General features: G+C 41.0%; 5 protein-coding genes across 9 annotated transcripts; 3 read left to right on the top strand and 2 right to left on the bottom strand.

Annotated features, from left to right (window-relative positions):
• Positions 1 to 752: 752 nt before the first annotated feature.
• On the top strand, positions 753 to 4,842 carry LOC105381370 (mRNA cap guanine-N7 methyltransferase). 2 transcript variants are annotated; one of them, XM_048629562.1, is made up of 3 exons: positions 753 to 1,272; positions 3,757 to 4,521; positions 4,613 to 4,842. In XM_048629562.1, the coding sequence occupies exons 1-3, from the start codon at positions 945 to 947 to the stop codon at positions 4,702 to 4,704; spliced, it is 1,185 nt and encodes a 394-aa protein (XP_048485519.1). In that variant the 5' UTR covers positions 753 to 944; the 3' UTR covers positions 4,705 to 4,842. The 2 variants fall into 2 exon arrangements, with proteins under 2 accessions (XP_048485519.1, XP_011549381.3); XM_011551079.3 differs by lacking the exons at positions 3,757 to 4,521; positions 4,613 to 4,842 and adding an exon at positions 2,129 to 2,358 and having other exon boundaries at positions 753 to 2,037.
• On the top strand, positions 3,543 to 11,755 carry LOC105381371 (DNA topoisomerase 1). Of its 4 annotated transcripts, none has more exons than XM_048629459.1 (10): positions 3,543 to 3,687; positions 6,477 to 6,637; positions 6,720 to 7,154; positions 7,510 to 7,612; positions 7,721 to 7,879; positions 7,982 to 8,084; positions 8,205 to 8,355; positions 8,697 to 9,994; positions 10,207 to 10,483; positions 10,704 to 11,755. In XM_048629459.1, the coding sequence occupies exons 1-10, from the start codon at positions 3,646 to 3,648 to the stop codon at positions 10,804 to 10,806; spliced, it is 2,832 nt and encodes a 943-aa protein (XP_048485416.1). In that variant the 5' UTR covers positions 3,543 to 3,645; the 3' UTR covers positions 10,807 to 11,755. The 4 variants fall into 4 exon arrangements, with proteins under 4 accessions (XP_048485416.1, XP_011549382.2, XP_048485419.1 ...); XM_011551080.3 differs by lacking the exon at positions 3,543 to 3,687 and adding an exon at positions 6,012 to 6,171; XM_048629462.1 differs by lacking the exon at positions 3,543 to 3,687 and adding an exon at positions 6,012 to 6,171 and having other exon boundaries at positions 7,513 to 7,612.
• Positions 11,747 to 16,850, bottom strand: LOC105381373 (ATPase WRNIP1). The gene is made up of 8 exons (XM_038120794.2): positions 16,563 to 16,850; positions 16,203 to 16,484; positions 15,865 to 16,040; positions 15,343 to 15,600; positions 14,860 to 15,034; positions 13,268 to 13,451; positions 12,239 to 12,484; positions 11,747 to 11,902 (listed from the first exon to the last, which is right to left on the bottom strand). Exons 1-8 carry the CDS (start codon positions 16,752 to 16,754, stop codon positions 11,796 to 11,798), a joined length of 1,620 nt encoding a protein of 539 aa, XP_037976722.2. The 5' UTR covers positions 16,755 to 16,850; the 3' UTR covers positions 11,747 to 11,795.
• A 111-nt stretch (positions 16,851 to 16,961) lies between these two features.
• LOC105381374 (protein O-mannosyltransferase 1) lies at positions 16,962 to 25,378 on the top strand. The gene is made up of 11 exons (XM_048629681.1): positions 16,962 to 17,461; positions 17,584 to 17,804; positions 18,034 to 18,335; positions 18,825 to 18,987; positions 19,221 to 19,538; positions 19,873 to 19,966; positions 20,275 to 20,463; positions 21,479 to 21,630; positions 23,423 to 23,538; positions 23,927 to 24,144; positions 24,598 to 25,378. The coding sequence occupies exons 1-11, from the start codon at positions 17,345 to 17,347 to the stop codon at positions 25,087 to 25,089; spliced, it is 2,382 nt and encodes a 793-aa protein (XP_048485638.1). The 5' UTR covers positions 16,962 to 17,344; the 3' UTR covers positions 25,090 to 25,378.
• Positions 25,379 to 25,397: 19 nt separating this feature from the next.
• LOC105381375 (proteasome subunit beta type-7) lies at positions 25,398 to 26,724 on the bottom strand. Its single transcript, XM_011551083.3, has 4 exons — positions 26,539 to 26,724; positions 26,017 to 26,453; positions 25,697 to 25,902; positions 25,398 to 25,588 (listed from the first exon to the last, which is right to left on the bottom strand). Exons 1-4 carry the CDS (start codon positions 26,598 to 26,600, stop codon positions 25,448 to 25,450), a joined length of 846 nt encoding a protein of 281 aa, XP_011549385.1. The 5' UTR covers positions 26,601 to 26,724; the 3' UTR covers positions 25,398 to 25,447.
• Positions 26,725 to 26,751: the final 27 nt, after the last annotated feature.

A 26,751-nucleotide genomic window follows, 5' to 3' on the forward strand; every position in this document is an offset into this window, starting at 1 on the left:
CACTGCACTACCCTACCCTATCCTACACTACACTACCCTACACTACACTACACTACCCTACCCTACACTACACTACACTACACTACACTACACTACCCTACACTACACTACACTACCCTACACTACACTACACTACACTACACTACCCTACACTACACTACACTACCCTACCCTACCCTACCCTACCCTACTTTTCTTACCTTTTAAACCTTCCCTGGACTTCCGCGAATATTTCAAGACCAAAATTAGCCAAATCGGTTCGGCCGTTCTCGAGTTTTAGCGAGACTAAGGAACAGCAATACAGTTTTATATATAAGATAATACAGGGCAGAATGCAGCAACGAAGGTCAACGAAACCCGTTCGTTGGCGTTCGTTTGGCCGTTCTGTGTGCAGCTTTAGCCGCATCCGCTAGTGTATCGGGTCTTTTACCTCCTTGCCAGCTGTACAAAAATATATTTTACTAGCTGTCCCCGCGCGCTTCGCTTCGCCTTAAAAAGTTTTCCCGTGGGAATTCCGGGATAAAAAGTAGCCTATGTTCTTTCCCAGGGTCTAGTCCGTATGAATACCAAATTTCATTCAAATCCGTTCAGTAGTTTTGGCGTGAAAGAGTAACAGACAGACAGACAGACAGACAGACAGACAGACACAGTTACTTTCGCATTTATAATATTAGTTAGGATTAGTTAGGATTGATCTGTGTGTTCCTTGACAAGTTCACGTCACCACACCGGTACCGGTACGATTGTGACATTTGTAAAGCATTCATTTCATTCAATTTTATTTTCGTTTTTGTTTCGACTTCTCATCTTGTTTGTCTTCTCTTGCTTCTAAAGTTGGAATTAGGGTTTTTGCGGTTTTTGTTACTTAAAATCAGTTTATTCTGAGATATTCAAGTGCATTAAAAATATATTTCAGGTAGAAGACTTTAAAAAATATTGTCGAAATGGCGTCAACTGGAGAAAACATCAATGCTAATGAAGACGAACTCAATTCTACGGTTTTGAAGAGAAAATCTCCAGAACGTGATACCGAAGAATCTGATAAACCTTCTAAAATGCCTAAATCTGATGAACACGCTAGCGTCGTGGCTGCACACTATAATAATCTAGAAGAAAAAGGCATGAAAGAACGGTTCAACTCTCCCATATTTTATCTAAGAAATTTTAACAACTGGGTGAAAAGTGTTCTTATTCAAGAATATACCGACAAGCTAAGGGAAAAAGATTATGGAAGAAAATTACGGGTTCTGGATATTTGCTGTGGAAAAGGAGGTGACTTAAGCAAATGGCAAAAAGCTAGGGTTGACCGAGTAGTATTTGCTGACATAGCTGAAGTTTCTGTGGAGCAATGCAAGGCTCGCTATGAGGATTTGCAAAGACGATGCAATCGTGTTTATGCTGCTGAGTTTATAGCAGCTGACTGTAGCAAGGAGACACTCCGAGATAAGTACAGTGATGCATCAATGCATTTTGATGTAGTAAGCTGCCAATTTGGTCTACATTACAGTTTTGAAAGCTATGGTCAGGCTCGACGCATGCTGACAAATGTTACAGAGTGCCTTAGACCAGATGGTTACTTTTTTGGTACTATTCCTGATGCCTATGAAGTGGTCAGCCGTGCTCAAAAGGCGCCTGATGGTAAATTTGGAAACAGAATATTTAATATAAGCTTATTGTTTGACCCCAAAGAAGGGTTTCCATTGTTTGGAGCTAAATATGATTTTCATCTAGAAGGAGTTGTAGACTGCCCAGAATTTCTAGTTAATTTTGAGCTCTTTGTAAAACTAGCAGCAGAGTTTGGGCTAGAATTAGTTTATAAAGCAAGATTTGCAGATTTCTACAAAGACCACTCAAAGAATTACAAACAGTTACTAAATCGGATAATGTGTTTTGAGAGTTACCCAGCCCCCCCTGGCAAGGAGCTGATTGGGGAAGACTCTGATTATGAACATGCTAAGAAATTCTTTGAGCAAGCAGAGAAAAAGAATGAGAATGACCGTATTGGTACTATGAGTAAATCAGAGTGGGAAGTTGCCAGTAAGTTGTATGATTATACTCATTTATTTCTTCATACCGGTGATGTTCTATGTTTTACTAATTATTAATTTTATATTTGTTTTCTTTACAGCAATTTACATGGCATTTGCATTCAAAAAACTGAAGAACACTTGGGACTCAAAAGGCAAACCTGTATATGAAACAGCTAAAGAAAGTAAATAGGGGTAAACAGTTAACATAATGCAAAAAAAGTATGAAATATCACATAAATTGAACACCAACTAAAATGAAGTATAAACACATATTGTTAATCTTTATTTAAGCAATAAATATGAATTACTTAAATGTTAATTTACAAAATCATGTTGTTTTCTGCTGAGTAGAGACAATCACAGAGTCTCCTGATTATTGGGCAAATCAAATTCTTGTGAGGAATCATGTATCCTACATACCGAGCATGAGACGCAAGATTCACATGACAAGGCTTAGCAAAAGGTAATCTTCCACGCATGACGCATTTCTTTCAACCCGTGCTAGGTAAGCAGGATAAATACTGCGGCGGCTGGCAGATGCGACATAGCCATTGACTTTATATATATTTTGAAATCATTGGAAATATATTATCCGGAGGCACTTTAATATATTTCATCAAACTTAGATGTTTTGAAAAAAAACGTGTTGTCTAAAACACATTATTCTGAGCTTAAAATCTGTTACAAGCAAACGAGAGTTTGTTTTTTTTTTTATAATAGCAACATTTATAATAGTCTGAACCTAGCCACACATACGAGCGTTGAACCATGAATGAAGGAATGAACCAGTGAGGGGATATTTTTTTAATGCGGCACCACACTTGGCTATTCATATTAATTTGATGTTTGCTGTACATATTTGCCAAATACGGAACATACTGACACACACGGCAGTTTTTTTTTAAATATGAATAGCCAAGTGGGCTGGTAGCATTGATGAATAGTGCCACCCATATTGAAGTCCTCTGTACGGACAGACATGACGAATCCATAACGGTTCCGTCCGTAGTAAGTTAATATTATACATATGTATTTAAATCAACTCAGTATTCGAAGCTTACCATTCAATTTATGCCTTATACTTTGGTAGGTAGTACCAAATTACGAATTACTAGTATGACTTATTTTTAATATACTGGATTTTGTCATTTGACTGCAACATTATTATCTTTAAAGTTTAAATATTATTATTTTTTGGAATTTCATATTTTATTGTATTGCATGGCTTTTGTGATTTCTGGGTTAACCTACTAGCTATTAATTTGCTTGGCTGATTGTGTGGGGGACGCAACATAATTAATGCTGGCACCACACTTGGCTATTCTTATATTTAATATTTGCCCAATACCAAAAATGTTGGCAATATTTTTGGCGAATATACAGTTGCACAATTTTGGCAAATAAGCAAATACGATTAGCCAAGTGGGGTGGTAGCATTAGAGTGAAGTAAAAAATGCAAGTCGTTCATAAATTCGTTCATCAATCCGCAATCCGCAATCCGCGCTAACTTCAGTTTAGTTCACGTACTTCATGGCACTTTGAATTTGCGGTCGCCCGGCCACCCATGTACTCTATTCTGTGGAACTTTACGTCGCGTTGATTCAACGTAGGCAAAATGAGTGTTGAAAACCCAGCAAGTGATAATGATGAAGGAGCAGTAAGTATTCCTATTAACTTCTATTGCAATAAACTTTCATTTTATAGATTTAATTCGTCTTAAAAGGAGGTGACTTAAGCAAATGGCAAAAAGCTAGGGTTGACCGAGTAGTATTTGCTGACATAGCTGAAGTTTCTGTGGAGCAATGCAAGGCTCGCTATGAGGATTTGCAAAGACGATGCAATCGTGTTTATGCTGCTGAGTTTATAGCAGCTGACTGTAGCAAGGAGACACTCCGAGATAAGTACAGTGATGCATCAATGCATTTTGATGTAGTAAGCTGCCAATTTGGTCTACATTACAGTTTTGAAAGCTATGGTCAGGCTCGACGCATGCTGACAAATGTTACAGAGTGCCTTAGACCAGATGGTTACTTTTTTGGTACTATTCCTGATGCCTATGAAGTGGTCAGCCGTGCTCAAAAGGCGCCTGATGGTAAATTTGGAAACAGAATATTTAATATAAGCTTATTGTTTGACCCCAAAGAAGGGTTTCCATTGTTTGGAGCTAAATATGATTTTCATCTAGAAGGAGTTGTAGACTGCCCAGAATTTCTAGTTAATTTTGAGCTCTTTGTAAAACTAGCAGCAGAGTTTGGGCTAGAATTAGTTTATAAAGCAAGATTTGCAGATTTCTACAAAGACCACTCAAAGAATTACAAACAGTTACTAAATCGGATAATGTGTTTTGAGAGTTACCCAGCCCCCCCTGGCAAGGAGCTGATTGGGGAAGACTCTGATTATGAACATGCTAAGAAATTCTTTGAGCAAGCAGAGAAAAAGAATGAGAATGACCGTATTGGTACTATGAGTAAATCAGAGTGGGAAGTTGCCAGTAAGTTGTATGATTATACTCATTTATTTCTTCATACCGGTGATGTTCTATGTTTTACTAATTATTAATTTTATATTTGTTTTCTTTACAGCAATTTACATGGCATTTGCATTCAAAAAACTGAAGAACACTTGGGACTCAAAAGGCAAACCTGTATATGAAACAGCTAAAGAAAGTAAATAGGGGTAAACAGTTAACATAATGCAAAAAAAGTATGAAATATCACATAAATTGAACACCAACTAAAATGAAGTATAAACACATATTGTTAATCTTTATTTAAGCAATAAATATGAATTACTTAAATGTTAATTTACAAAATCATGTTGTTTTCTGCTGAGTAGAGACAATCACAGAGTCTCCTGATTATTGGGCAAATCAAATTCTTGTGAGGAATCATGTATCCTACATACCGAGCATGAGACGCAAGATTCACATGACAAGGCTTAGCAAAAGGTAATCTTCCACGCATGACGCATTTCTTTCAACCCGTGCTAGGTAAGCAGGATAAATACTGCGGCGGCTGGCAGATGCGACATAGCCATTGACTTTATATATATTTTGAAATCATTGGAAATATATTATCCGGAGGCACTTTAATATATTTCATCAAACTTAGATGTTTTGAAAAAAAACGTGTTGTCTAAAACACATTATTCTGAGCTTAAAATCTGTTACAAGCAAACGAGAGTTTGTTTTTTTTTTTATAATAGCAACATTTATAATAGTCTGAACCTAGCCACACATACGAGCGTTGAACCATGAATGAAGGAATGAACCAGTGAGGGGATATTTTTTTAATGCGGCACCACACTTGGCTATTCATATTAATTTGATGTTTGCTGTACATATTTGCCAAATACGGAACATACTGACACACACGGCAGTTTTTTTTTAAATATGAATAGCCAAGTGGGCTGGTAGCATTGATGAATAGTGCCACCCATATTGAAGTCCTCTGTACGGACAGACATGACGAATCCATAACGGTTCCGTCCGTAGTAAGTTAATATTATACATATGTATTTAAATCAACTCAGTATTCGAAGCTTACCATTCAATTTATGCCTTATACTTTGGTAGGTAGTACCAAATTACGAATTACTAGTATGACTTATTTTTAATATACTGGATTTTGTCATTTGACTGCAACATTATTATCTTTAAAGTTTAAATATTATTATTTTTTGGAATTTCATATTTTATTGTATTGCATGGCTTTTGTGATTTCTGGGTTAACCTACTAGCTATTAATTTGCTTGGCTGATTGTGTGGGGGACGCAACATAATTAATGCTGGCACCACACTTGGCTATTCTTATATTTAATATTTGCCCAATACCAAAAATGTTGGCAATATTTTTGGCGAATATACAGTTGCACAATTTTGGCAAATAAGCAAATACGATTAGCCAAGTGGGGTGGTAGCATTAGAGTGAAGTAAAAAATGCAAGTCGTTCATAAATTCGTTCATCAATCCGCAATCCGCAATCCGCGCTAACTTCAGTTTAGTTCACGTACTTCATGGCACTTTGAATTTGCGGTCGCCCGGCCACCCATGTACTCTATTCTGTGGAACTTTACGTCGCGTTGATTCAACGTAGGCAAAATGAGTGTTGAAAACCCAGCAAGTGATAATGATGAAGGAGCAGTAAGTATTCCTATTAACTTCTATTGCAATAAACTTTCATTTTATAGATTTAATTCGTCTTATATTAACTTGTATAAGCCTCCCTACTGGTGAACGTCCACGAAGCGAAATTTTTCTAAGTCCCAATATGGCGTCAACGACTAAGTCCCAGTTATAATGTAAAGCGTCGGTGTGACTTTGAAATTATTAATCGATTTCATGACCACATTGCGCTTTTTGAACCACGGTCTGTTAGATTGGTTAGGTTTTCAAGTAAATTATTTGCGAGGTTAAGTTCTAAAATGTCTTTCTTATTACTTTCACAGGGGAAGGTAAATGGTAATAAAAACGAGCACGTGAATGGTATGCAAAACGGATATAGCAGCAGCTCGGACAAGCACAAGTCGAGCCACAAGTCGTCCAGCAAGGACAAGCACCGCGACAAGGACCGCGACCACAAGAGCTCCAAGCACAGCAGCTCAAGCAGGTTAGCTTTCCAGAACATTCCCATCTATACATGTGTGAATTTGCAAGTTATAAACGCCTAAAGTGCCTTTCTTTAATTTTAGAGATAAGGAGAAGCACTCCAGCAGTAAAAGCCACAGCAGTTCTCACAAATCATCAAGTAAAGACAAGGAGAGAAGTGACAAAGACAGGGAGCACAAAGATCGCAGCGACAGAGACAAGGAGCGCAGTGACAGAGATAAGGAGCGTAGTGACAGAGACAAGAAGGACAAGGAACGAAGTGACAAGCACCGCAGTGACAAAGACAAGCATCGGGACAAGGACAGGAGTGACAGAGACAGGAAAGACAGTAAAAGTAATGATGAGAAGAAGTCTTCATCATCCTCAAAAGATAAAGAACACAAATCCTCATCATCAAAGGATAAAGAACATAAGTCTAAAGACAGAGATCGTGAGCGAGAGAAGGATCGCCACAGAAGTGACAAAGACAAACACCGCAGTGACAAGGATAAGAACTCAAGCTCTAAATCAAAACACAGGTAGGTTTAACATTATTAATCCCACTTTACTTATAAGTGTAGGTTAACTTTATCAAGTTATTCTACCACTGATATTTGTCTATCTTTTTAATATTATCATAGCTTTAGAATTTTCCTGACACATTTGGATATAAACTACATAGTTATTATGATTGTAGCATCAAAATGGTATCGAAGATATAATAACTAGTTATAGGTTAGGTCAGAGGTAAAATAATAATTTAATTCTAGACAGTATATACTTTTTAATCTGTAATTAATCAAAATCATTATAGTATGTCAAAATACAGTTGTCATTTTATTTAGGTTACCATTTTATTTGTTTACAATATAAATTTTAGTGTTTATTTTATAGCAGTTCCAAGGATAAAGAAAAAAGCAGCAGTGAAAGGAATGAAAAAATCAAAACAGAAACTGAAGATTCTCAAGATATTTCTATTAAAGCTGAACCCATGCAGGTACTAACCTCAATTTACCTATTATTCAATGAAAGAACAAATACTTTGAACCAATAAATAACTACAGTACCAATCAACATTAGTTAAATATTCAAAACTGTTTCACAGGTAGACATTCCACCTGTGAAGAAGGAAGAAGATAGTGATGATGGATACGCTGGAGCCAACAACACCACCATGTCATCATGTGATTATTCCATGTCCCAGTTTAAAGATGATCCACTCTCAGAAATTAAGGATGAAGATAGTGAAGAAGATACCCCATTGGTAATGTCTCATAAAATGACGATAGTAAAGTTTTCTGATTTAAATTTATCTACCCATACTTGATTGATGCTATTTACTAAACAAGGTCTTTTAATTGTATAGCTGGAGCGTATGGCACCAAAACGCCGTGCCGTCAAGAGCGAAAGTGAAGACGATACACCTCTTACTATGCGAAAGAAGCCCAAAAAGAAGAAAATTAAGAAAGGTAATTGTGACATGCAGACATTTCCTGTTTACTAAATTACTCTTACCATCTTACCCAAACCACATCTTCATCCCACTATAAATAAACCAATAGCTTATGGATGATTTTTTTCTCTACTAGAATCAGGTTATGATGAAGAGATGTCTGATGATGAGCCAAAGGCCAAGAAACCTACAAAAACAAAGCCAGCGGCTAAAGTTAAGACTGAAGATGGTCCGAGTCCCACTAAACGGAAGAAAAAACAAGACGATGAGCCAGAAGTATGGAAATGGTAATGTATTCATTTCATACATTGTCATGTAGCCTTTATTAGATGTCCTAAATAAATTGAAATGTTTTCAATTCTACCAGCTACTCATAGATGGCGCTAACGTCGAATGCTGTCAGTGTGACAATGAAGATTTTAGGTTATGTTTCATTTCAAGTATGATTATTTCCCTGGGTGTTAAATTAGTTCAATTTGTTCCTATTCTAAGAACCACTTCAAGTTGTGTGTTTCAGTTACGTAAATTGCGCGTACGTAAAAGGCATAAATGGTACAAAACTGTTTTGACAGGTATTTAGCTCTAATTTTACCAAATTAAAACTAATTTCATATGTTGTTTATTTTAGGTGGGAAGAGGAAAAGAAAGATGATGGAACTAAGTGGAAATTCTTGGAACACAAAGGTCCTCTATTTGCACCACCTTATGAACCTATTCCTGAGAATGTCAAGTTCAGATACGACGGGAAAGTGGTTCGGCTGTCGCAAGATGCCGAGGAAGTGGCTGGGTTCTATGCTCGCATGTTGGACCATGACTACACTACTAAATCAGTGTTCAACAATAACTTTTTCGCTGACTGGCGTAAGGTGATGACGCATGATGAAGCTAAACTAATAAAAGATCTCAAAAAGTGTGACTTTAAGGAGATGCAAGCTTACTTCCAAAGTGTATCTGAAAAGAATAAAAACCGTACAAAGGAGGAAAAAGCTCAACTGAAAGCCACAAATGAAGAAATACAGAAAGAATATGGATTCTGTATTATAGACGGACATAAAGAAAAAATAGGCAATTTTAGAATAGAACCACCTGGGCTGTTCCGTGGCCGAGGAGAACATCCAAAAATGGGAATGTTGAAGAAACGGGTCATGCCTGAGGATGTTCTGATCAATTGTTCTAAGGACAGTAATGTGCCCAAGCCACCTAAAGGTCACAAATGGAAGGAAGTCCGCCATGATAACACAGTTACTTGGCTTGCTTCATGGACAGAAAATGTTCAAGGACAAACCAAGTATGTCATGTTGAACCCTAGTTCTAAATTAAAAGGTGAAAAAGATTGGCAAAAATATGAAACAGCTAGAAAACTCCACAAGTGCATTGATAAAATAAGAGATACTTACCGTTCTGACTGGAAAGCAAAGGAAATGCGAGTGCGGCAAAGAGCAGTAGCTTTATACTTCATAGATCGTCTTGCCTTGAGAGCTGGTAATGAAAAAGATGATGATCAAGCTGATACAGTGGGTTGTTGCTCCTTGAGAGTTGAGCACATAGCATTGCACAAGGAGAAGGATGGTAAAGAATATGTTGTTGTGTTTGATTTTCTTGGTAAAGATTCTATTAGATACTATAATGAAGTGCCAGTGGAGAAACGAGTTTTCAAGAACCTTGAGCTTTTCATGGAGAATAAAAAAGATAGTGATGACCTTTTTGACAGGCTGAATACCCAAACCTTGAATGAGCACCTGAAAGAGCTAATGCCAGGATTGACTGCCAAGGTGTTCCGTACATACAACGCGTCCATCACACTTCAGAGGCAGTTGGATGAGCTCACTGACGGTGATGCTTCTATACCAGAGAAGATTCTAGCCTACAATCGCGCCAACCGTGCTGTAGCTGTTTTATGTAACCATCAACGGGCAGTGCCGAAAGGTATAATTAATTTTTAACATAAACAACTGTTATTTTAGAATATCTGTAACAGTAGGAGAAAAAAATAGTGTGTCATGTCCTTGGTACCGTATAACCGTATTTCTCTTTCGGTTCATTCAGATTTTGATGTTTGGTTCATGCAGAATTTTCCCCCTTTTAGTTGTACAATCATGCATGCATGCTGTGCTAATTCGATTTTATGAATTTTTTAGGTCACGATAAATCCATGGAGGCACTGAAGGAGAAAATCCAAGCTAAACGTGATCAAATTGATGAAGCCGAGGAGGATGTGCGGCAGTCGGCCAAGGCCGCCAAGCGGGGGTCCGTCAAGGAGAAAATGAACCACGACAAGAAAACAAAGGCACTGGAACGTCTGCGGGACCAGTTGAAGAAGCTCGAGCTTCAGGAAACTGACCGTGATGAGAACAAGACGATTGCCCTCGGCACGTCCAAGCTCAACTATCTCGATCCGCGAATTTCCGTCGCATGGTGAGTAACATTCCTGGACGAACTATTCTTACATAAACATGTTTTATTTATTTATTTTATTTATTATTTATTAATCAAACATATTTTTACAATAAAGACTTAAATACTAACAGTGTGACAAAAACCAGTTTAGGTTTTACCGCACACTGGCACTCACACTGTGTGGAAGTATTTTATTTTTGGATTGTATTTTTTTAAATATTTGCGTGTGATTGTGCAGGTGCAAGAAACACGACGTGCCGATCGAGAAGATCTACAACAAGACTCAACGCGACAAGTTCCGCTGGGCCATCGACATGGCGGGCCCCGAGTACGTGTTCTAGGCGCCGCCACCGCCGCCGCGCCGCCGCTTGTTAGCAGTAGCTATACTTTACAACTTTATATCATAGGATTTGCAGATCTGCAAATTTTCCACTTTATACATTACATTGTTTTATGTATTGTTCTTTTATGAACTTGACCAGCTTATTTAATTTGTGTGATTTATTAGTAAATTTTGGATGTATCTTTCGACCCGCGTAGACATTGTTCCTTCAAAGTTAGGATTTAGAATTCTAAATTAGAGTCTGATTCTAATTTATTTGGCTTAGAAATTATGGCTTACCCACACTAGATTTAAGAATTAGGTTATAGCTGATATAAATAGGAATAATTTAAGTATTTTTGTACAGATTGGCAATCTGTCCTAGGATAATTATCTATACACAAATGTTAAGTCCTGTAATAAAACTTTCTTAAATAAACATTCAATGAGAATATTAAATTCTATTTATTTTCCTTTATTGTAAGAATCAATTTCATATTATATTAATTTTCAATAGATATATTATAAAATATCATTATTTTGGCTAGCTATCTCAACTGTTTGAATGAAACCTATCACGCAAATGACAAATTTCTGTGAACCTTTCTAAATTAATCATAAGTTGCAGTGTTGCAGTTGATATTGTGAAATGATGTGAGATTGTTTCTGGGTTCATCATGGAAACTACAAAGAGCAAATAACTTCTTCAAACTCTCTCTGGGTTCCTCACCTACGAGTTATTTGCTCTTGGTAAAGTTTGTTTTAGATGTATGAAAAGACAAATGTAGCGTTGTTTTATTTTTGTAAGACAAGATGAATCTTAGCAGCTAAACTTAGAAGTCAGCGTTACGGAAGGTACAATATTAGGAGTATGTAATAAATTTATAGTCTTGTAAATAGCAATTTTTACCATGTCATACAATATTGTAAAATGAGATTATGAAAATAAAACTTGGACATTAGGAAAACTTTGTTTAATTTTTATGTACACAGATTCAACTTTAAGTATCACATAGCACTATCACCTTGGAAGAAATCTACATTCTCCATCCCTTCAGGCATATAACAGAGACCTGACTCGTTTTTATTCCTAGTGTTGTAGCCACGGGCGTAACCTGCAATAAAAGTGGTTATTTATAAAAAATAAATTGTGATATTGTATGATAGGCACAGTATAACATAAGCGATCGAACCAAGACGCGGCCTATGGCCTTTCCATAGGCCGCGTCTTGGTTCGATAATCTACGAGTATCTGTAGTATCTTCGGGGATTTTAAATTATGTGCTAACTATATATACGGTATGTTTAAAAAAGGACAGGTATACAAGCTGTGCCTCGTATCATATTCCAGGCTCTATACGACAGCTAGCAATGATGCCAATGCTCTAGTATTTCAGCTATGATCTGCAAAGGAGCACAGCGCGCGTAACGTGATATTTGCTATTACATACCTAACTGTTTCATAAGCTTGGTGGGAGCATTCCGTAGATGAAGCGGCACAGAAGGAAGCGGCCCCTTCGCTTCCGCCAGTGATCTCTGACACCTCTGCATGGCGTGGTACACCTCGACGCTCTTGGGTGCCCTCGCCAGTCTCACGGCACACTGGGCTAGCAATACGTTGCATTCAGGCATGCCCAGCTGTTGGCAACCCTGCAACGTTGCTACTGCTTCCACTAGAGCGTTCGGGTCTGCTAAACCTTGAAATTGAAAATAAGACTTGATTGGTAAATAAGTATAGGCTTGTTTAACTGGTTTGGACGTAGAGTCGGCGCCACAGAAATGTGCTAATCTAAAAGCTAGATACTTTTAGATTGTGTGTAAACTAACATAAGCGCAAATCATTTTAGGTAATTTGTAAGCGCTACTGTACTAGCCGACAAAGTAGGTACCTACGCCTAGCGAGGATCGACTTGTCTCATAGACGACGTTACGACGTTCATACGACACTAAGCCCGTACACAAAACTGCGGACCTGCATGATGCGAGCTATCACACGCTCTTTCCTATGGATCGCATGCTACTAAGAGGCAGACGCTATAACGATTCACCGTCGCTTTTGCTTGTTGCAGCCAAAAGAAGCAACATTGTTGCGGCGCTGCACCAATTGTGTCCGCGCCTATACAGTCCAATCCGCACTTCTTAACTCACCGATATCCTCAGCCGAGGCCCTCACCAGCCGCCTCGCCACATACAGGGGGTCCTCCCCAGCCGTGCAGCGCGCGCGTGGTCCAGTACAGCGCCGCGTTGTCGTCGCCCGCGCGGATCGACTTGTCTTATAGAATACGCTGCGACGTGGCGTCGTTTATACGTGACTAAACTGCGGAACAGCTTAAACGATCTCTCGTATGGATCAGCTATAACGATGCGCCGTCGCGTCCGCTTGTTGCAGCCAGTAGTATCATCCGGGAATCCGCTGCAATATTCTAGCGGCGCTGCACCGATCGTGTCCCCACCTATACACTCAAATCATCTCAACTCACCGATATCCTCGGCCGAGGCCCTCACCAGCCGCCTCGCCACATACAGGGGGTCCTCCCCGCCGTAAAGCGCGCGCGTGGTCCAGTACAGCGCCGCGTTGTCGTCGCCGGCGCGGATGGACTTGTGCATGGCCGACACGATGTTGTAGTGTTCCTCGCCGCCCTTGTCGTACAGCATGTGCGTGCGCTGGACGGGGGAAGGGTTAAATAAAGAAAAATAGAAGGGGGGTTATAGGTTCGATGGGTGTATTTGAAATCTGTGTTTAAATTGTGTGTTTTGTTCAAGGGGTAACCTTATCCAAACCATTGATTTTCGACAGCTTCGGTTTTTTTTTATAGCTATTGTACCTAGATATCTACACAAATCCTTTAACACTAGCCTGCGCTGACCCACAACAAGTCGTCTTTAAGGACAACCATTTACCTCCTCGGCCGAGGGCGCGCGGGACTCCAGCGCTAGATCCAGGGCACCTAGAGCCACCCGTGCGTCCCCGTCGCATACGTCAGCGAGCCAAGAAGTTCGATGGGTGTATTTCAAGTTGCAGGTTCTTTTCAAAGGCTAACGTCCAATCCAATGATCTTAGACACTTTTTGGTTTTTTTATAGTTATTGTACCTAGATATCTACAGAAATCCTTTAACACTAGCCTGCGCTGACCCACAACACAAGTCGTCTTCAACCATTTAATTATATTGTACTCATTCTAAAGGCTGTGCGATATAGGTACTTTTTGTTTTACTACTACAATTATCACCCTCTATCATACCTTAATCCCGTTCTGTATATCCTCAAGCGTCAGCACGGCGGGCCCCTGCCGCCGCAGCTCCTCGGCCGAGGGCTCGCGCGACTCCAGCGCCAGCTCCAGGGCTCCCAGGGCGACCCGCGCGTCCCCGTCGCATACGTCGGCGAGCCGAGTGTTATAAGTTCGATGGGTGTATTTCAAATCTGTTGTAAAAGTTGCGGGTTCTTTTCAAGGGCTAACCTTACCCAATCCAGTGATCTTAGACACTTTTTGGGATTTTTTATAGTTATTGTACCTAGATATCTACTCAAATCCTGTAACACTAGAGCCTGGGCTGACTTACAACAAGTCGTCTTTAAGGACAACCATTTATATTGCACTAATTCTAAATGCCGAGCGATACCTATGATGGTTTTTGACACTCCTACTATGCTTCTTCTCCCTTCACCGTACCTTAATCCCATTCTGTATATCCTCAAGCGTGAGCACAGCCGGTCCCTGCCGCCGCAGCTCCTCGGCTGAGGGCTCGCGCGACTCCAGCGCCAGCTCCAGGGCTCCCAGGGCGACCCGCGCGTCCCCGTCGCATACGTCAGCGAGCCGAGTGTTATAAGTTCGATGGGTGTATTTCAAATCTGTTGGGTTCTTTTCAACGCTAACCTTACCCAATCCAGTGATCTTAGACACTTTTTGGGAATTTTTATAGTTATTGTATCTACAGAAATCCTTTAACACTAGCCTGCGCTGACCCCCAACAAGTCGTCTTCAACCATTTAATTATATTGCACTCATTCTAAATGCTGTGCGATATAGGTGCTTTTTGTTTTACTACTACAACTATCACCCTCTATCATACCTTAATCCCATTCTGTATATCCTCAAGCGTCAGCACGGCGGGTCCCTGCCGCCGCAGCTCCTCCTCCGAGGGCTCGCGCGACTCCAGCGCCAGCTCCAGGGCTCCGAGGGCGACCCGCGCGTCCCCGTCGCATACGTCAGCGAGCCAGCGTAGGGAGGCGCGCTCGACTATGCAGCTGGTGGTGGTGGGAAAAAGGTTTAGTTTACAGTTTGTGTAGATACAGAGAGTGCAATGTCTATGTAAAGAGTAAAGATTGAATGCACCCTTTACCACAGTTTCAATAATGTAAGTTTTATGTGCTGTTTATATCTTGTATTCTTGTAGTACTAAAAACTAGGCTAGGAAGAAAACCCCGAAAAGGGTAAAAGGCTATTACAGTGCATCAGTGCACCTCTCCTGCAAGCAGCAACTCGTGAACTCGTATTGGTTATATAGCAAAATTATTATCAAATACCTATATAAAAAAATAAAATATGTAATTACTTAGGAATGTCCTCCTCATTCTCACATTTTCTGGTTGGTCCATCAGCATCTACCAGCATGGCATTCTTTTTGGCCAGAGCTTTCTCCAGAATGAGGAACACATCGTCAGAACTCAGTTTCTCCAACACGACAACCCTGCAGCGACTCAGCAGGGCATTGTTGAGACTGAAGGAGGGGTTCTCCGTGGTGGCTCCTATAAGGATGATAGTGCCATTTTCAACATGAGGCAAGAATGTGTCCTGCTGTAATTTATTGAACCTGAAATAGATGATGTTACAAATAACGAGATGACAACAAGTGGTGAAAACTCTGTAGGAAACAATAGTTTATAACTGTATGAAACTTTTATAGGGACAGTGGAATTTCAGTAAACAGCTGACAAAGCATTTTTTATTTATTTATTGATAAGCAATAGTATTACAAATTAGATTATATTAGATTATACAAAAGTAATGTGTCTAAGGTAAGGCCAGTAATAGGTATCCTTAAGTGTATATAAAAATTCAATGTTAAAGATTTTACCTATGAATCTCATCCATGAACAGGACAGTCTGTCTCTTGAACTGAGCCTCATTCTTGGCAACTTTAACAACTTCTTTTACATCATTAATTCCAGCCATAGTAGCTGATAACTTCACAAACCGCAAATTGTTATTTTGCTCCTTGCACATGGCTGAAACCACATTAGCCAATGAAGTCTGAAAAAATAATCATTTTTATTTTTTATAAATGTAGTAGTTACTTGGGTTTTCCATACTCAGCTATAATTTTACTGTTTAAGAAAGGCATTTCAAGTCAAGTACTTTTTTATCATTTACAATATCGTAAATATTTGTGGTTCAAAAATGTGTTAAACCAACCTTGCCACAGCCTGGAGGACCCCATAGAATCATATTTGGAACCTTTTTATGTTCTAACATTGACCTTAACATAGACCCAGCCCCAAATGATTCCTTCTGTCCAACTATATCATCCAGACAAATGGGTCTCATTCTTTCTGCCAGTGGTATACTTTTTGTACTGGTTTGATCAGAATTTGTAAAGCTTGCAGATTGATTCTTTGTAACATTACTGGATGTGGGCTTTATGTTAATGACTTTCGATGATTCGGACAGGGTACTAGGATCTCTTTTTTTAGGCTCCTGAAATCATTATTAAAGTTAAAAGGTAGGTCTGTAAAGTACTTTCATTTTATGAAGTTTTTAGAGTTTATTACCGACCTTAAATATATTTGCATTAGCATCTTTGGATTTGAATCTCTTTTCCTGAGGTGAGACTGCTTGTAAATGTGATCCATCTCGTTTAGAAGATGTTTGTGTATTGAGAAACAAACATTTGTTTACATGTTCTTCCACAAGTTTCGGTGGAAACTGGCGATTACACACTGGGCATGGAATAGTATCATCAGCCATATTGAGGTTCTCATTATTTGTAGCAATTTAGGATAGATTTTTGTAAACTTTGCAACAAATAGGAAACCTAAAAACTGAAAACTGAAACTGATGAAAAACCGCGAACCGCGATTCGCAAATCTTAAAAAAACACAGAATTATTATTTATCTGTGATGTCATGAACATCATAATAATGATGATTAGAAACTCGGCAGAGCAGTAAAAAAACTTACTTTACGGTACTGAAAGGCTGCTAGGACATCTAGGGCTGGTAGCGCAGCGGCAGCGGTAGCATAAGCTGCTGCTTATAGCTGAGTTTTTGATTCATTGACTGCACTACTGATGCCGCTGCTTGCTGCATGCTGCTTCCCCAGTGTCCACACCATACCCCGTTATTATTCTGACCCTTGGAAAATACTACACAGAACACCTTGAGTTTGACAACGTCATTGACGTCGACGAATTTTTCAACAAAAGTCAAAAAAGTTGCAAAACGCGAAATTGAGGAAAATTCAAAATACCGTTATTGAGCTAAATTAGGTGTTTTTCTTTAGAAAAAGCAGTTGTGAATAATATATAATTATGGTGCATAGCTGATACGCATATTTTAATGATGGAGAACTCTACAGGCATTCGAAAACGGAAAAATAAACATGATAATGAGGCCAAACAAGTAGCTGAGGAATGTAATACAGAAAAACTACTTCCAAGTTCACTCCGAGAACTGGTAACTTTTTTACTATAATAAGACAATAAATTTGAACAATTCTGCATGAAACGTACTAAGATTTCTTGTCCTACTTATCTCAGTATGTATTTTCTCTTATAAGAAATTAAAAAAAATTACAGGGTGATGGGGCACCTGCTGAAGGAGAAATTGAGTCAAAACAGGAATGTAACGGTGGAATAAGCAGTCAAGAAACAAAATTGACTAAAGAAATAGCTCAAGTTAAGAAAAAAGAATTGCCCAGCCTAAAAATCTATTTGGAAATAGATCCAATATGGCTAATATTATTATTTTTAGCTCTCTATACTCGGCTTTACAATTTGGAACAGCCCAAGCATATTGTGTAAGTACTTGGCAATTACTCTCATCCTCCAAAAAAAATATTTTACACTAACCACTTATTTTTAATTATGTTGAATTTTATTTTTATTTGAATTAGTTTGAATTTATTATGGACCAGTAACCCATCATACATGCTTTATATTACTTCTCACACAAACCTTCCTTCTGAATTACTTGATTTATACAATAGGGACAACAGCATTATAATTTTGAATATCGAATTGTTACAGGTTTGATGAGCTACACTATGGGAGATATGTGTCATTGTACACAAAAGGTGTCTTCTTCTTTGATGCCCACCCTCCTCTGGGCAAACAGCTGCTCTACTTAGCTGGACGGGCTGCGGGTTACAATGGCAACTTCACATTTGACAGGATTGGCTCACCATACACTGATGCAGTGCCTGTAAGAGCCTTACGCTTAGTGCCAGCCATAGCCGGCAGCCTTCTGGTGCCTATGACATATCAGCTTATGTCAGCTTTGTCAGTCTCACAATGGTCAGCTATACTAGCTGCATTGTTGGTGTTGTTTGGTAAGAATACTTTTAAAACTTTATTTACAGAATTGATATTTTTATAGGTACATTGCAAATTTAAATTTGATGATTAGCTTTATTCATATGCTTGATGTCAATATGTTTTTATAAAAAAACACAAATCCTGCAAAGGAGAGGTCTATAGTGAGAAAACATCATATTATTATAGACTAATTAAAAATATATATACTGCTCATTTTGCTTATTTGCTTCACTTAAAAAAAAACCACTGGGAATTCTCTATAATCCTATAGCCTATGGGGTTAATACAGGGTTTCAGCCCTCTGCATACTAAGCTTCATAAAAATCTTTTCTGTACTTTTTATTACATGAAAAGGTAACAAACATTCCTACAAGCTTTCCTTATTATAATTATAGTAGAATTAATAGGACCCTCAACTCACACTTTTACGGTTCCTTCTTGCCTTTCGGTCCACCACACCCTTTTTTTAAAGCCGAATTTATCATAATATACCTATTTCGCAGAGAACTGCTTCCTGGCCCAATCGAGGTTCATGCTGCTGGAGTGCATCCAGCTGCTGTTTGCCCTGGCGGGCATACTCTGCACAGTGCGGAGCACACGGCGGTCCGGCGCGCTGGCGGCCGCCTGGCTGTGTGTGGGGTCGGTGGCACTCGGGTGCTGCTTCTCGTGAGTACAAGTTATTTATGAAAAGACACATCAAAAAATGAAAATAGATATAATGAAATACTTGATATCACGCTGACCCAATAGATTTTTATTTTGCCTGATTTCAAAGGATTCCATCTTCAATGCTTAATAGTTTTTCATGTCTGGATTATGGACATATTTCTTTGTTCATACTCTACCGCAGCATAAACATGTCTACAAAACACCTAATCCAAATCTCAATTTCATTCCAGAGTAAAATACTCCGGCCTATACACCTACTATTTAGCCCTCTTCATAGTCGGGCGTCAAATATGGGACTGGATGGGCCATCCTAACTCAAGCACCTTCAAGCTCACCATGGCCGCTTTCTGGCGATTTTCAATCATGGTGTTGGTTCCGTTGTCGGTGTATACTGGGGTGTTCTACTGTCACCTGGCGATGCTCCCGAAGGCTGGGCCGCACGACAGTGTGATGACGAGCGCGTTCCAGGCGTCGCTGCGCGGCGGGCTGGCCAGCATCACGCGCGGGCAGCCGCTGCATGTGGCGCATGGCTCGCAGATTACGCTCAGGTGAATATACTTCAATACCTTTTTAATGATTGGCAGGTTGGGAACAGAGCGCAGAGGTAGTTAGGTTGCTGAAAACATAACCAAAGATGGGGCTAGTGTAACAGTGATACCTCTCAGACCAATGGAGCATTATATATGTTAAATGATCACCATCTAAAATAGACCAAAGATGTCTTCCTACACCTACAATTTGGTTCTTTTTAGCTTTGACCGATTATAACATTGGTCTATGCCACATTGCGACATCATGTCACATCTAAATGAATGTGAATTCGAATCACTATATAAAATGCCCATACTTAATAGATTAAAAATTAATTTACCATCATTACAGACACACGCACGGGCGCACGTGCTGGCTGCACTCACACACGCACGTGTACCCCGTGCGCTACGCCGACGGCCGCGGCTCCTCGCACCAGCAGCAGGTATTGTACCATTATTCACGTTCTGATATCAAAAGTCATTCAAAGTGGCATCATCATCATTCGCAGTCCTTAATGTCCTGTTGTAAATGATAAGCCCCGGTTTCAGATAATATTTGCAATGTGCCTATAAAACTCATATTGACAGATAGATAGATAGAATATTCTTTATTTGTACACACACATAAAATAAACTTACATAACTAAAATACTAACACATATGTACAAAAATGGCGGTCTTATCGCTCATGTCCTGGAAAATTCGTACCTCTTTTTTATGATCTTACCCACTCTCGCAATAACACCCCCAGGTGACCTGCTACAGCTTCAAAGACGTGAACAACTGGTGGGTGGTGAAGCGGCCAGAGCTCGCGTCGCTGGCCGTGGCGCGACCGCCGGACGCCATCCGCCACGGAGACACGGTGCAGCTGCTGCACGGCATCACGAGCCGCGCGCTCAACTCGCACGACGTGGCCGCCGCCGCCTCGCCGCAGTCACAGGTGTGTATAGTGGCGACATCTACATCCGCCACGGAGACACGGTGCAGCTGCTGCACGGCATCACGAGCCGCGCGCTCAACTCGCACGACGTGGCCGCCGCCGCCTCGCCGCAGTCACAGGTGTGTATAGTGGCGACATCTACATCCGCCACGGAGACACGGTGCAGCTGCTGCACGGCATCACGAGCCGCGCGCTCAACTCGCACGACGTGGCCGCCGCCGCCTCGCCGCAGTCACAGGTGTGTATAGTGGCGACATCTACATCCGCCACGGAGACACGGTGCAGCTGCTGCACGGCATCACGAGCCGCGCGCTCAACTCGCACGACGTGGCCGCCGCCGCCTCGCCGCAGTCACAGGTGTGTATAGTGGCGACATCTACATCCGCCACGGAGACACGGTGCAGCTGCTGCACGGCATCACGAGCCGCGCGCTCAACTCGCACGACGTGGCCGCCGCCGCCTCGCCGCAGTCACAGGTGTGTATAGTGGCGACATCTACATCCGCCACGGAGACACGGTGCAGCTGCTGCACGGCATCACGAGCCGCGCGCTCAACTCGCACGACGTGGCCGCCGCCGCCTCGCCGCAGTCACAGGTGTGTATAGTGGCGACATCTACATCCGCCACCACACTCTGTTCTCCAGCTGCAGCTACACGGATTCGTTATCGACGTAGATAAACGTCACTATATCATAATTTGCAATAAATACGTTTTAGTGATTATTGGAATGGGCACTAAACGAGTTTAACGACATAACGAGTATAACGATAACTCACCCGTGCCGCGGCCGAAGTTCGAATATTGCTATCATATAATTTGTTTGTTAATCTCCACCATGCGCGTATATTACTATCATATATACCTACCATACACCAAAGTTCTAAAAGATTGTTGAATACATAAATACATTGTACCTATATAAAAAAAACATAATTTAAAGTACCTACATAGGTTTCCGAATGCACTTACTTCACACAATAAATCATTAAATAACTTCCTAATAACCCTTCCCAGGAGGTGTCCTGCTACATAGACTACAACGTGTCGATGCCGGCGCAGAACCTGTGGCGAGTCGACATCGTGAACCGCGAGAGCGACGACGCCACGTGGGACAGCATCCGCTCGCAAGTCAGGCTGATTCATGTGGACTCGGGGTCTGCGCTTAGGTAGGTACACACACTAATAAGGAACCACGTAACTTCCGTCTGCGCGCTATGCCGCTCGGTTATACTCTTAGTCTATCGTTCATATATGCAACATACACAGATGGCTGCCATTATTTGCCTCTGTGAGTAACGTGATGAGGTAAAGAAGAAACGATGGTACTTCAGTGAGTACGTACGGCTACGCTGCCATTTTTTTATGTATTCTACTGGCGCGTGGACATCGTGAACCGCGAGAGCGACGGCGCCACGTGGGACAGCATTCGCTCGCAAGTCCGGCTCATACATGTGGACTCAGGGTCTGCACTTAGGTGCGTTAAAGCCTCGAATTCACTAGGGCACAAGTTCTGAGACTGTTACAGAACATCTACGGTGCGTGTTCTCAGAACATTTTGGTAACATGTCGTGATAGAAGACAGAAGTCGCGCACGCGTCCACACTCTGCAACAGCAGCGGTCGCTAGACCTAGTAAAAAAATATACTCTATGCGCTAGACTGATGTCGCAGGAAGTTCTGTCTCGCGAGCCAAAACACGGAACCTGTTCTGCGACACGTAGATGTCGCTGTATAGTCGCGTGCGACGTCGCAGAACAGAGTGCGACGTCGCGGCGACACGTAGACGACATGTGCCTAGACAGGTTCTGCGACAATTTGTCGCCTAGTGAATACGAGGCTTTATACACATACATAATGGACACAGACTGGAAGGGAACCACGTAACTTGACGCAGTGAAAACGCCATTATTAAGCACTAATTCGTCTATTGCGGTAAGGACGCGATATTGGAATCCACTCTTATAATGGACAACATTTCATTTTCTTTACCCTATATTTTTATTAGCTATTCGGAAAGTTTATAGAAAATTAGTAAACCCGTATTTTTTTATTTTGTATATACATTAATTTTTGCATGTTATTTTTAACTTTAAAGTTAATTATTTTAAAACCGGAAGTGACGTTACATATTAGGCTCAATTTTTATTTTTGTCTATTGCCTGAGTCTCGAAAAAAACATAAATGACACTGACAAGTGACATTTAAACTTTGTTTACATGCCAATCAACAAATGGGTCATTTTCAAATGACATTGATATTTCTGATGATGGAAAGTAGGTACTTATCATGTAAAAAAATAAGCAGAAGCATTTTTTCAGCTGTGTAGGCGGTGGCATGCTCTGGGACATATTATATAGAGGTCATCTCTTAATAATAAATAAAAAAAATTGTCAGAAAGTGTCAGAACAGAATTAATGAAAATGACCCAAATAAACAACAACGTCACGATAAAACGTCAACGTTAATCAAAAAGGAAAGTGACAGTTACTTTGTTTTTAAATCTATGGGCTTTGATCATCAAAATGCATCGCACCTGATGCATGACGTCATCAGCACTTTTTTACTATTTTATGATTTTCTCGAAAATGATACATCCAAAAAATACAAAAACATTTTTTTTGTGCCCTTTAGAGCTAAATCTCGAAATGGTTTTCGATTTATAGCAGCTTTAGTTTTTTGAAATGTTGTCCATTCGTTCATCAATGCAAAATCCGCACTCGCGCACCTACGGCTATCTAGTTGCGCATCTACGGCTGTCTAGCCGTAATTAATAATTATATTTATCTCTGAGTAATGTGAAGTGAATAGAATAGATGCCACGTCTGCAAGTATCTTCCCTCTGAGATTTTTTCCGAACTAAATGTTGCTCGATTTTTGCAGTAAACATTTGTACGGTAAGTATACATATAAAATAAAAAAGCCTTAATTCGTCTGACTCATCCGTGTCATCCATCTGCAGGTTCAGCGGGCGGCAGCTGCCGGCGTGGGGCTTCCACCAGCACGAGGTGGTGGCGGACAAGGTGCTCGCGCACCAGGACACCGTGTGGAACGTCGAGGAACATCGCTACACTAAATGTGAGCTTCCTGCACAAATATATCGTGCGCCTCCGTTATAAGTGGATTCATTGGAATATTATTATTGTTTCTGTCACCTGATCTTTCATGGGTGGATCATATCTCTGGTGGATATGGAGGGATGTGTTTGTATTTTGCTTCCTGTGACCAATCCACGTAAGACATTAATAGACAGAAGAGATTTCACATCTCTATGAAAAGTGTATGGTCTTCTTAGCGTGAAAAGATCGGCGAGTTAGATAAACAGCATTTGCTGACTACAAGGGTACATAAGGAGCAGATGAAACGAGACTTGAGTAGGCGCCCTTTATACATAACGTTGATGAGGGACAATACATAAGCATATATCATTCACATTTTAATCAATTTATTTGCATTACCTTTCCAGCTGAAGACCGCAAGCAGCGCGAGCGCGAGCTAGTGACCGCCGAGATGATCCCCACCGCGGCGACGCAACTGTCGTTCTGGGAGAAATTTCTAGAGCTGCAGTACAAGATGGTGGCGCACGCGCCGGACGCGCCCAGCGGGCACATGTTCGCGAGCGACCCGCACGAGTGGCCGCTGCTTACGCGCTCGATCGCCTATTGGCTGTCACCTACGTCTAATGTGAGTTTCTTTGCTAAATAATAAATAATAGGCTGACACCGTGGTGAAAGCATTATCCAGGGTGCGCCGAACGTATCCTAACTAATATTATAAATGCGAAAGTAACTGTGTCTGTTATTCTTTCACGCCAAAACTACTGAACGGATTTGAATGAAATTTTGGTATACATACGGTCTAGACCCTACTAGGCTTTTATCCCGGAATTCCCACGGGAAAACTTTTTAAGGCGAAGCGAAGCGCGCGGGAACAGCTATTACATAATAAGGTTTCTCGAGGAGGCTGCTATTGTGCTCCCCATAAAATAGTGCTAGGTAGTGTTGATTTATTATTTATGATAATTTTAGTCAGCTTTTTTTACTGCATAATCGTTCATGCTACAACGGTATCGTTGTTGAGAAAATATTATTCTATCACCGTTTCATATTAAACATTATAAATATTTCTAATTTCTAGGCCCAAGTCCACCTCATCGGCAACCTGATAACGTGGTACACGGGCACGGCGGCCGTGCTAGTCTACGCCGGGCTGCTAGTGCTCTACGCGCTGCTCCGGCGGCGCGCGCTGCCCGGCCTGCCGCCCGCCGCCGCCGCCGCCTTCCACGACGCAGGCGCCGTCCTGTTCCTAGGATACCTATTACATTACCTACCATACTTCTTCCTAGACCGCACTCTGTTCCTACATCACTACCTCCCCGCCTACATCTTCAAAATACTTCTAGTCTCCTTCGTCATCGACCATTTGTACTTTTTACTACATTCCCATGAGAAAACTCGCCATTTGTGTAACTTGTTTGTTGTGTGCGTGATGGTGTGGTTGGCGTATGTTGTAATCACGTTTAGGAAGTTCAGTGTGCTCAACTACGGAGATACGGATTTGACTGAAAGCGATCTCATTAATCTCAGATGGAAAGATACTTGGGATTTCATTTTGCATAAGAGAGGTTAGCCGGTTAGTCCAACTTAGTTTTATGTTATACTGCCCTTTTGGCTGCTAATTTATAGTCCTTACTCATCCTTCAAGGTGAAAGTTTGTGGATCAAAAAGTGAATCTGTCACAAAATACTCAGTATTAAACTAAGCTATTTCTACAATCTATATTTTATCTTAGATCTAATATATTTTTATTATTTATTAATTAAGAGTACTTAATTACCTATGTAAGATGTAACATCACATTCCGTCCATTTACTTATTACTTTTTATTTAAATAATAAACCTTTGACCCTCTATACTTCTTTCAAATAAAACCCTCGCTTAGAAAACCATTACATTTATTTAAACCATACTGTATATAAGATAGTGTTCTAGCGGCGGCTGGACGAGGGTTCCACTTCCATGGGCTGTGTGGGGGTCACCGTCACTGACTCCACCTCCAGGGGAATCACTCGCTGTCTGAGCACTGCCGTTGTACCGATAGGGTATCTGTAGTTACCTTGTTTCTTGCCCTGAAACAGAAAAACAATGATTTTAATACAAGCAGTTAAGGAATATTGTGGTGTATAGTATGAACAAAGAAACTAAAATCTATATTTAAATGGAGAAAGTAATCTCACCTTAACATTGGCCTCTTCATAAGTTCTGAGGTACTTGGCAGGGCCGGTAGTGGGGATCACACAGATGTCCACATTGGAACCAGACCCCAAGTCATTGAAGATACCAGCTGCGATGGCATCACGGACCAGCTTCTTGCCCTCTTCTTCAGACATGTTTGCCTTCCAGCCAGCCTCAAACACTGCCATAGCAGCCAGGGATCCAGAACCTGAAAACATAAAAAGAGTAAAATTTATATTTGCAATAAGTTTTTGGCTTAGTCATCTTCAGGCCAATCTGGTTCAGTATTTGGCAGTAGTAAATAATTAATAAAAAGGCTTACCCATAGTAGCATAGGGAAGTTTGTCCACAGACCCATGAGGGTAGATACAGTAGATGTGGGGTCCAGTGCGGTCGACGCCGCCGAGCACAAGCGCGGCGCCGATGTGTCCCTGGTAGCGGAACAGCGTGCGCTGCAGGATGGTGGAGGCGGTGGCCACGGGGATGGCCCGGCCCAGATGCAGCCGCTGCAGCTCCAGCTGCGACGCCACGGACTGCGTCGTCATCTCCGTGTCGGCCGCCGTGCCCGCGCCGCAGCAGTACATGTTCGCCGCCAGGTAGTGGATCTTCTCGCAGTTCTTGTCCGACACCACCGGGCCCTCTGTCGCCCTGGTGTCCGCGCCGAGGATCACACCGTCGGCGTAGATGATGCCCACGATGGTCGTACCAGTTTTGGTGGCCCTCGGAGCCGGGAACCCTTTTTGAGCCAGAAATGCATTCCTGAAAACCATATTCAAATTCAATAATCGCGAAAAACATTCGAATAACTTAGAAATAAAGTAGACCACAAGGAACAAAACATTACCGTTGGCAATTCTCAAAAGAGAAACCTGGTGCAGGGATTTCAGGTGCTAGAACTGTAGCCATGGTTAATGAATTGAGATTTCAAACCGAACTGGTATTGTAATTAAATAGATCTCGATGAATTACACAAATAAAATTAAATTTACAATGACTTGCAGCGGTGGATGTTTGACATTATTTTTTTTAATTTACCGGCCTACCACAGACTAAAACT

The sequence above is a fragment of the Plutella xylostella genome, chromosome 4 (genome assembly GCF_932276165.1).
Source record: "Plutella xylostella chromosome 4, ilPluXylo3.1, whole genome shotgun sequence".
NCBI classification, from domain to species: Eukaryota; Metazoa; Arthropoda; class Insecta; order Lepidoptera; family Plutellidae; genus Plutella; species Plutella xylostella.

Bases quoted from the DNA above. Each gene is read 5' to 3' on its own strand.
- LOC105381375 (XM_011551083.3), bottom strand. From the start codon at position 26,600: ATGGCTACAGTTCTAGCACCTGAAATCCCTGCACCAGGTTTCTCTTTT. The intron at 26,454-26,538 runs GTAATGTTTTGT...TATGGTTTTCAG, and splicing joins TCTTTTGAGAATTGCCAACG to GAATGCATTTCTGGCTCAAA. The intron at 25,589-25,696 runs GTGAGATTACTT...TTTCTGTTTCAG, and splicing joins ATGAAGAGGCCAATGTTAAG to GGCAAGAAACAAGGTAACTA.
- LOC105381374 (XM_048629681.1), top strand. From the start codon at position 17,345: ATGATGGAGAACTCTACAGGCATTCGAAAACGGAAAAATAAACATGAT. The intron at 18,988-19,220 runs GTGAGTACAAGT...ATTTCATTCCAG, and splicing joins GCACTCGGGTGCTGCTTCTC to AGTAAAATACTCCGGCCTAT. The intron at 24,145-24,597 runs GTGAGTTTCTTT...TCTAATTTCTAG, and splicing joins GGCTGTCACCTACGTCTAAT to GCCCAAGTCCACCTCATCGG.
- LOC105381373 (XM_038120794.2), bottom strand. From the start codon at position 16,754: ATGGCTGATGATACTATTCCATGCCCAGTGTGTAATCGCCAGTTTCCA. The intron at 15,035-15,342 runs GTAATTACATAT...CACCACCACCAG, and splicing joins AATGAGGAGGACATTCCTAA to CTGCATAGTCGAGCGCGCCT. The intron at 12,485-13,267 runs GTGAGTTGAGAT...TTCAATTTCAAG, and splicing joins GGCCTCGGCCGAGGATATCG to GTTTAGCAGACCCGAACGCT.
- LOC105381370 (XM_048629562.1), top strand. From the start codon at position 945: ATGGCGTCAACTGGAGAAAACATCAATGCTAATGAAGACGAACTCAAT. The intron at 1,273-3,756 runs GTGACTTAAGCA...TCTTAAAAGGAG, and splicing joins TATTTGCTGTGGAAAAGGAG to GTGACTTAAGCAAATGGCAA. The intron at 4,522-4,612 runs GTAAGTTGTATG...TTTTCTTTACAG, and splicing joins ATCAGAGTGGGAAGTTGCCA to CAATTTACATGGCATTTGCA.
- LOC105381371 (XM_048629459.1), top strand. From the start codon at position 3,646: ATGAGTGTTGAAAACCCAGCAAGTGATAATGATGAAGGAGCA. The intron at 3,688-6,476 runs GTAAGTATTCCT...TTACTTTCACAG, and splicing joins GTGATAATGATGAAGGAGCA to GGGAAGGTAAATGGTAATAA. The intron at 6,638-6,719 runs GTTAGCTTTCCA...CTTTAATTTTAG, and splicing joins AAGCACAGCAGCTCAAGCAG to AGATAAGGAGAAGCACTCCA.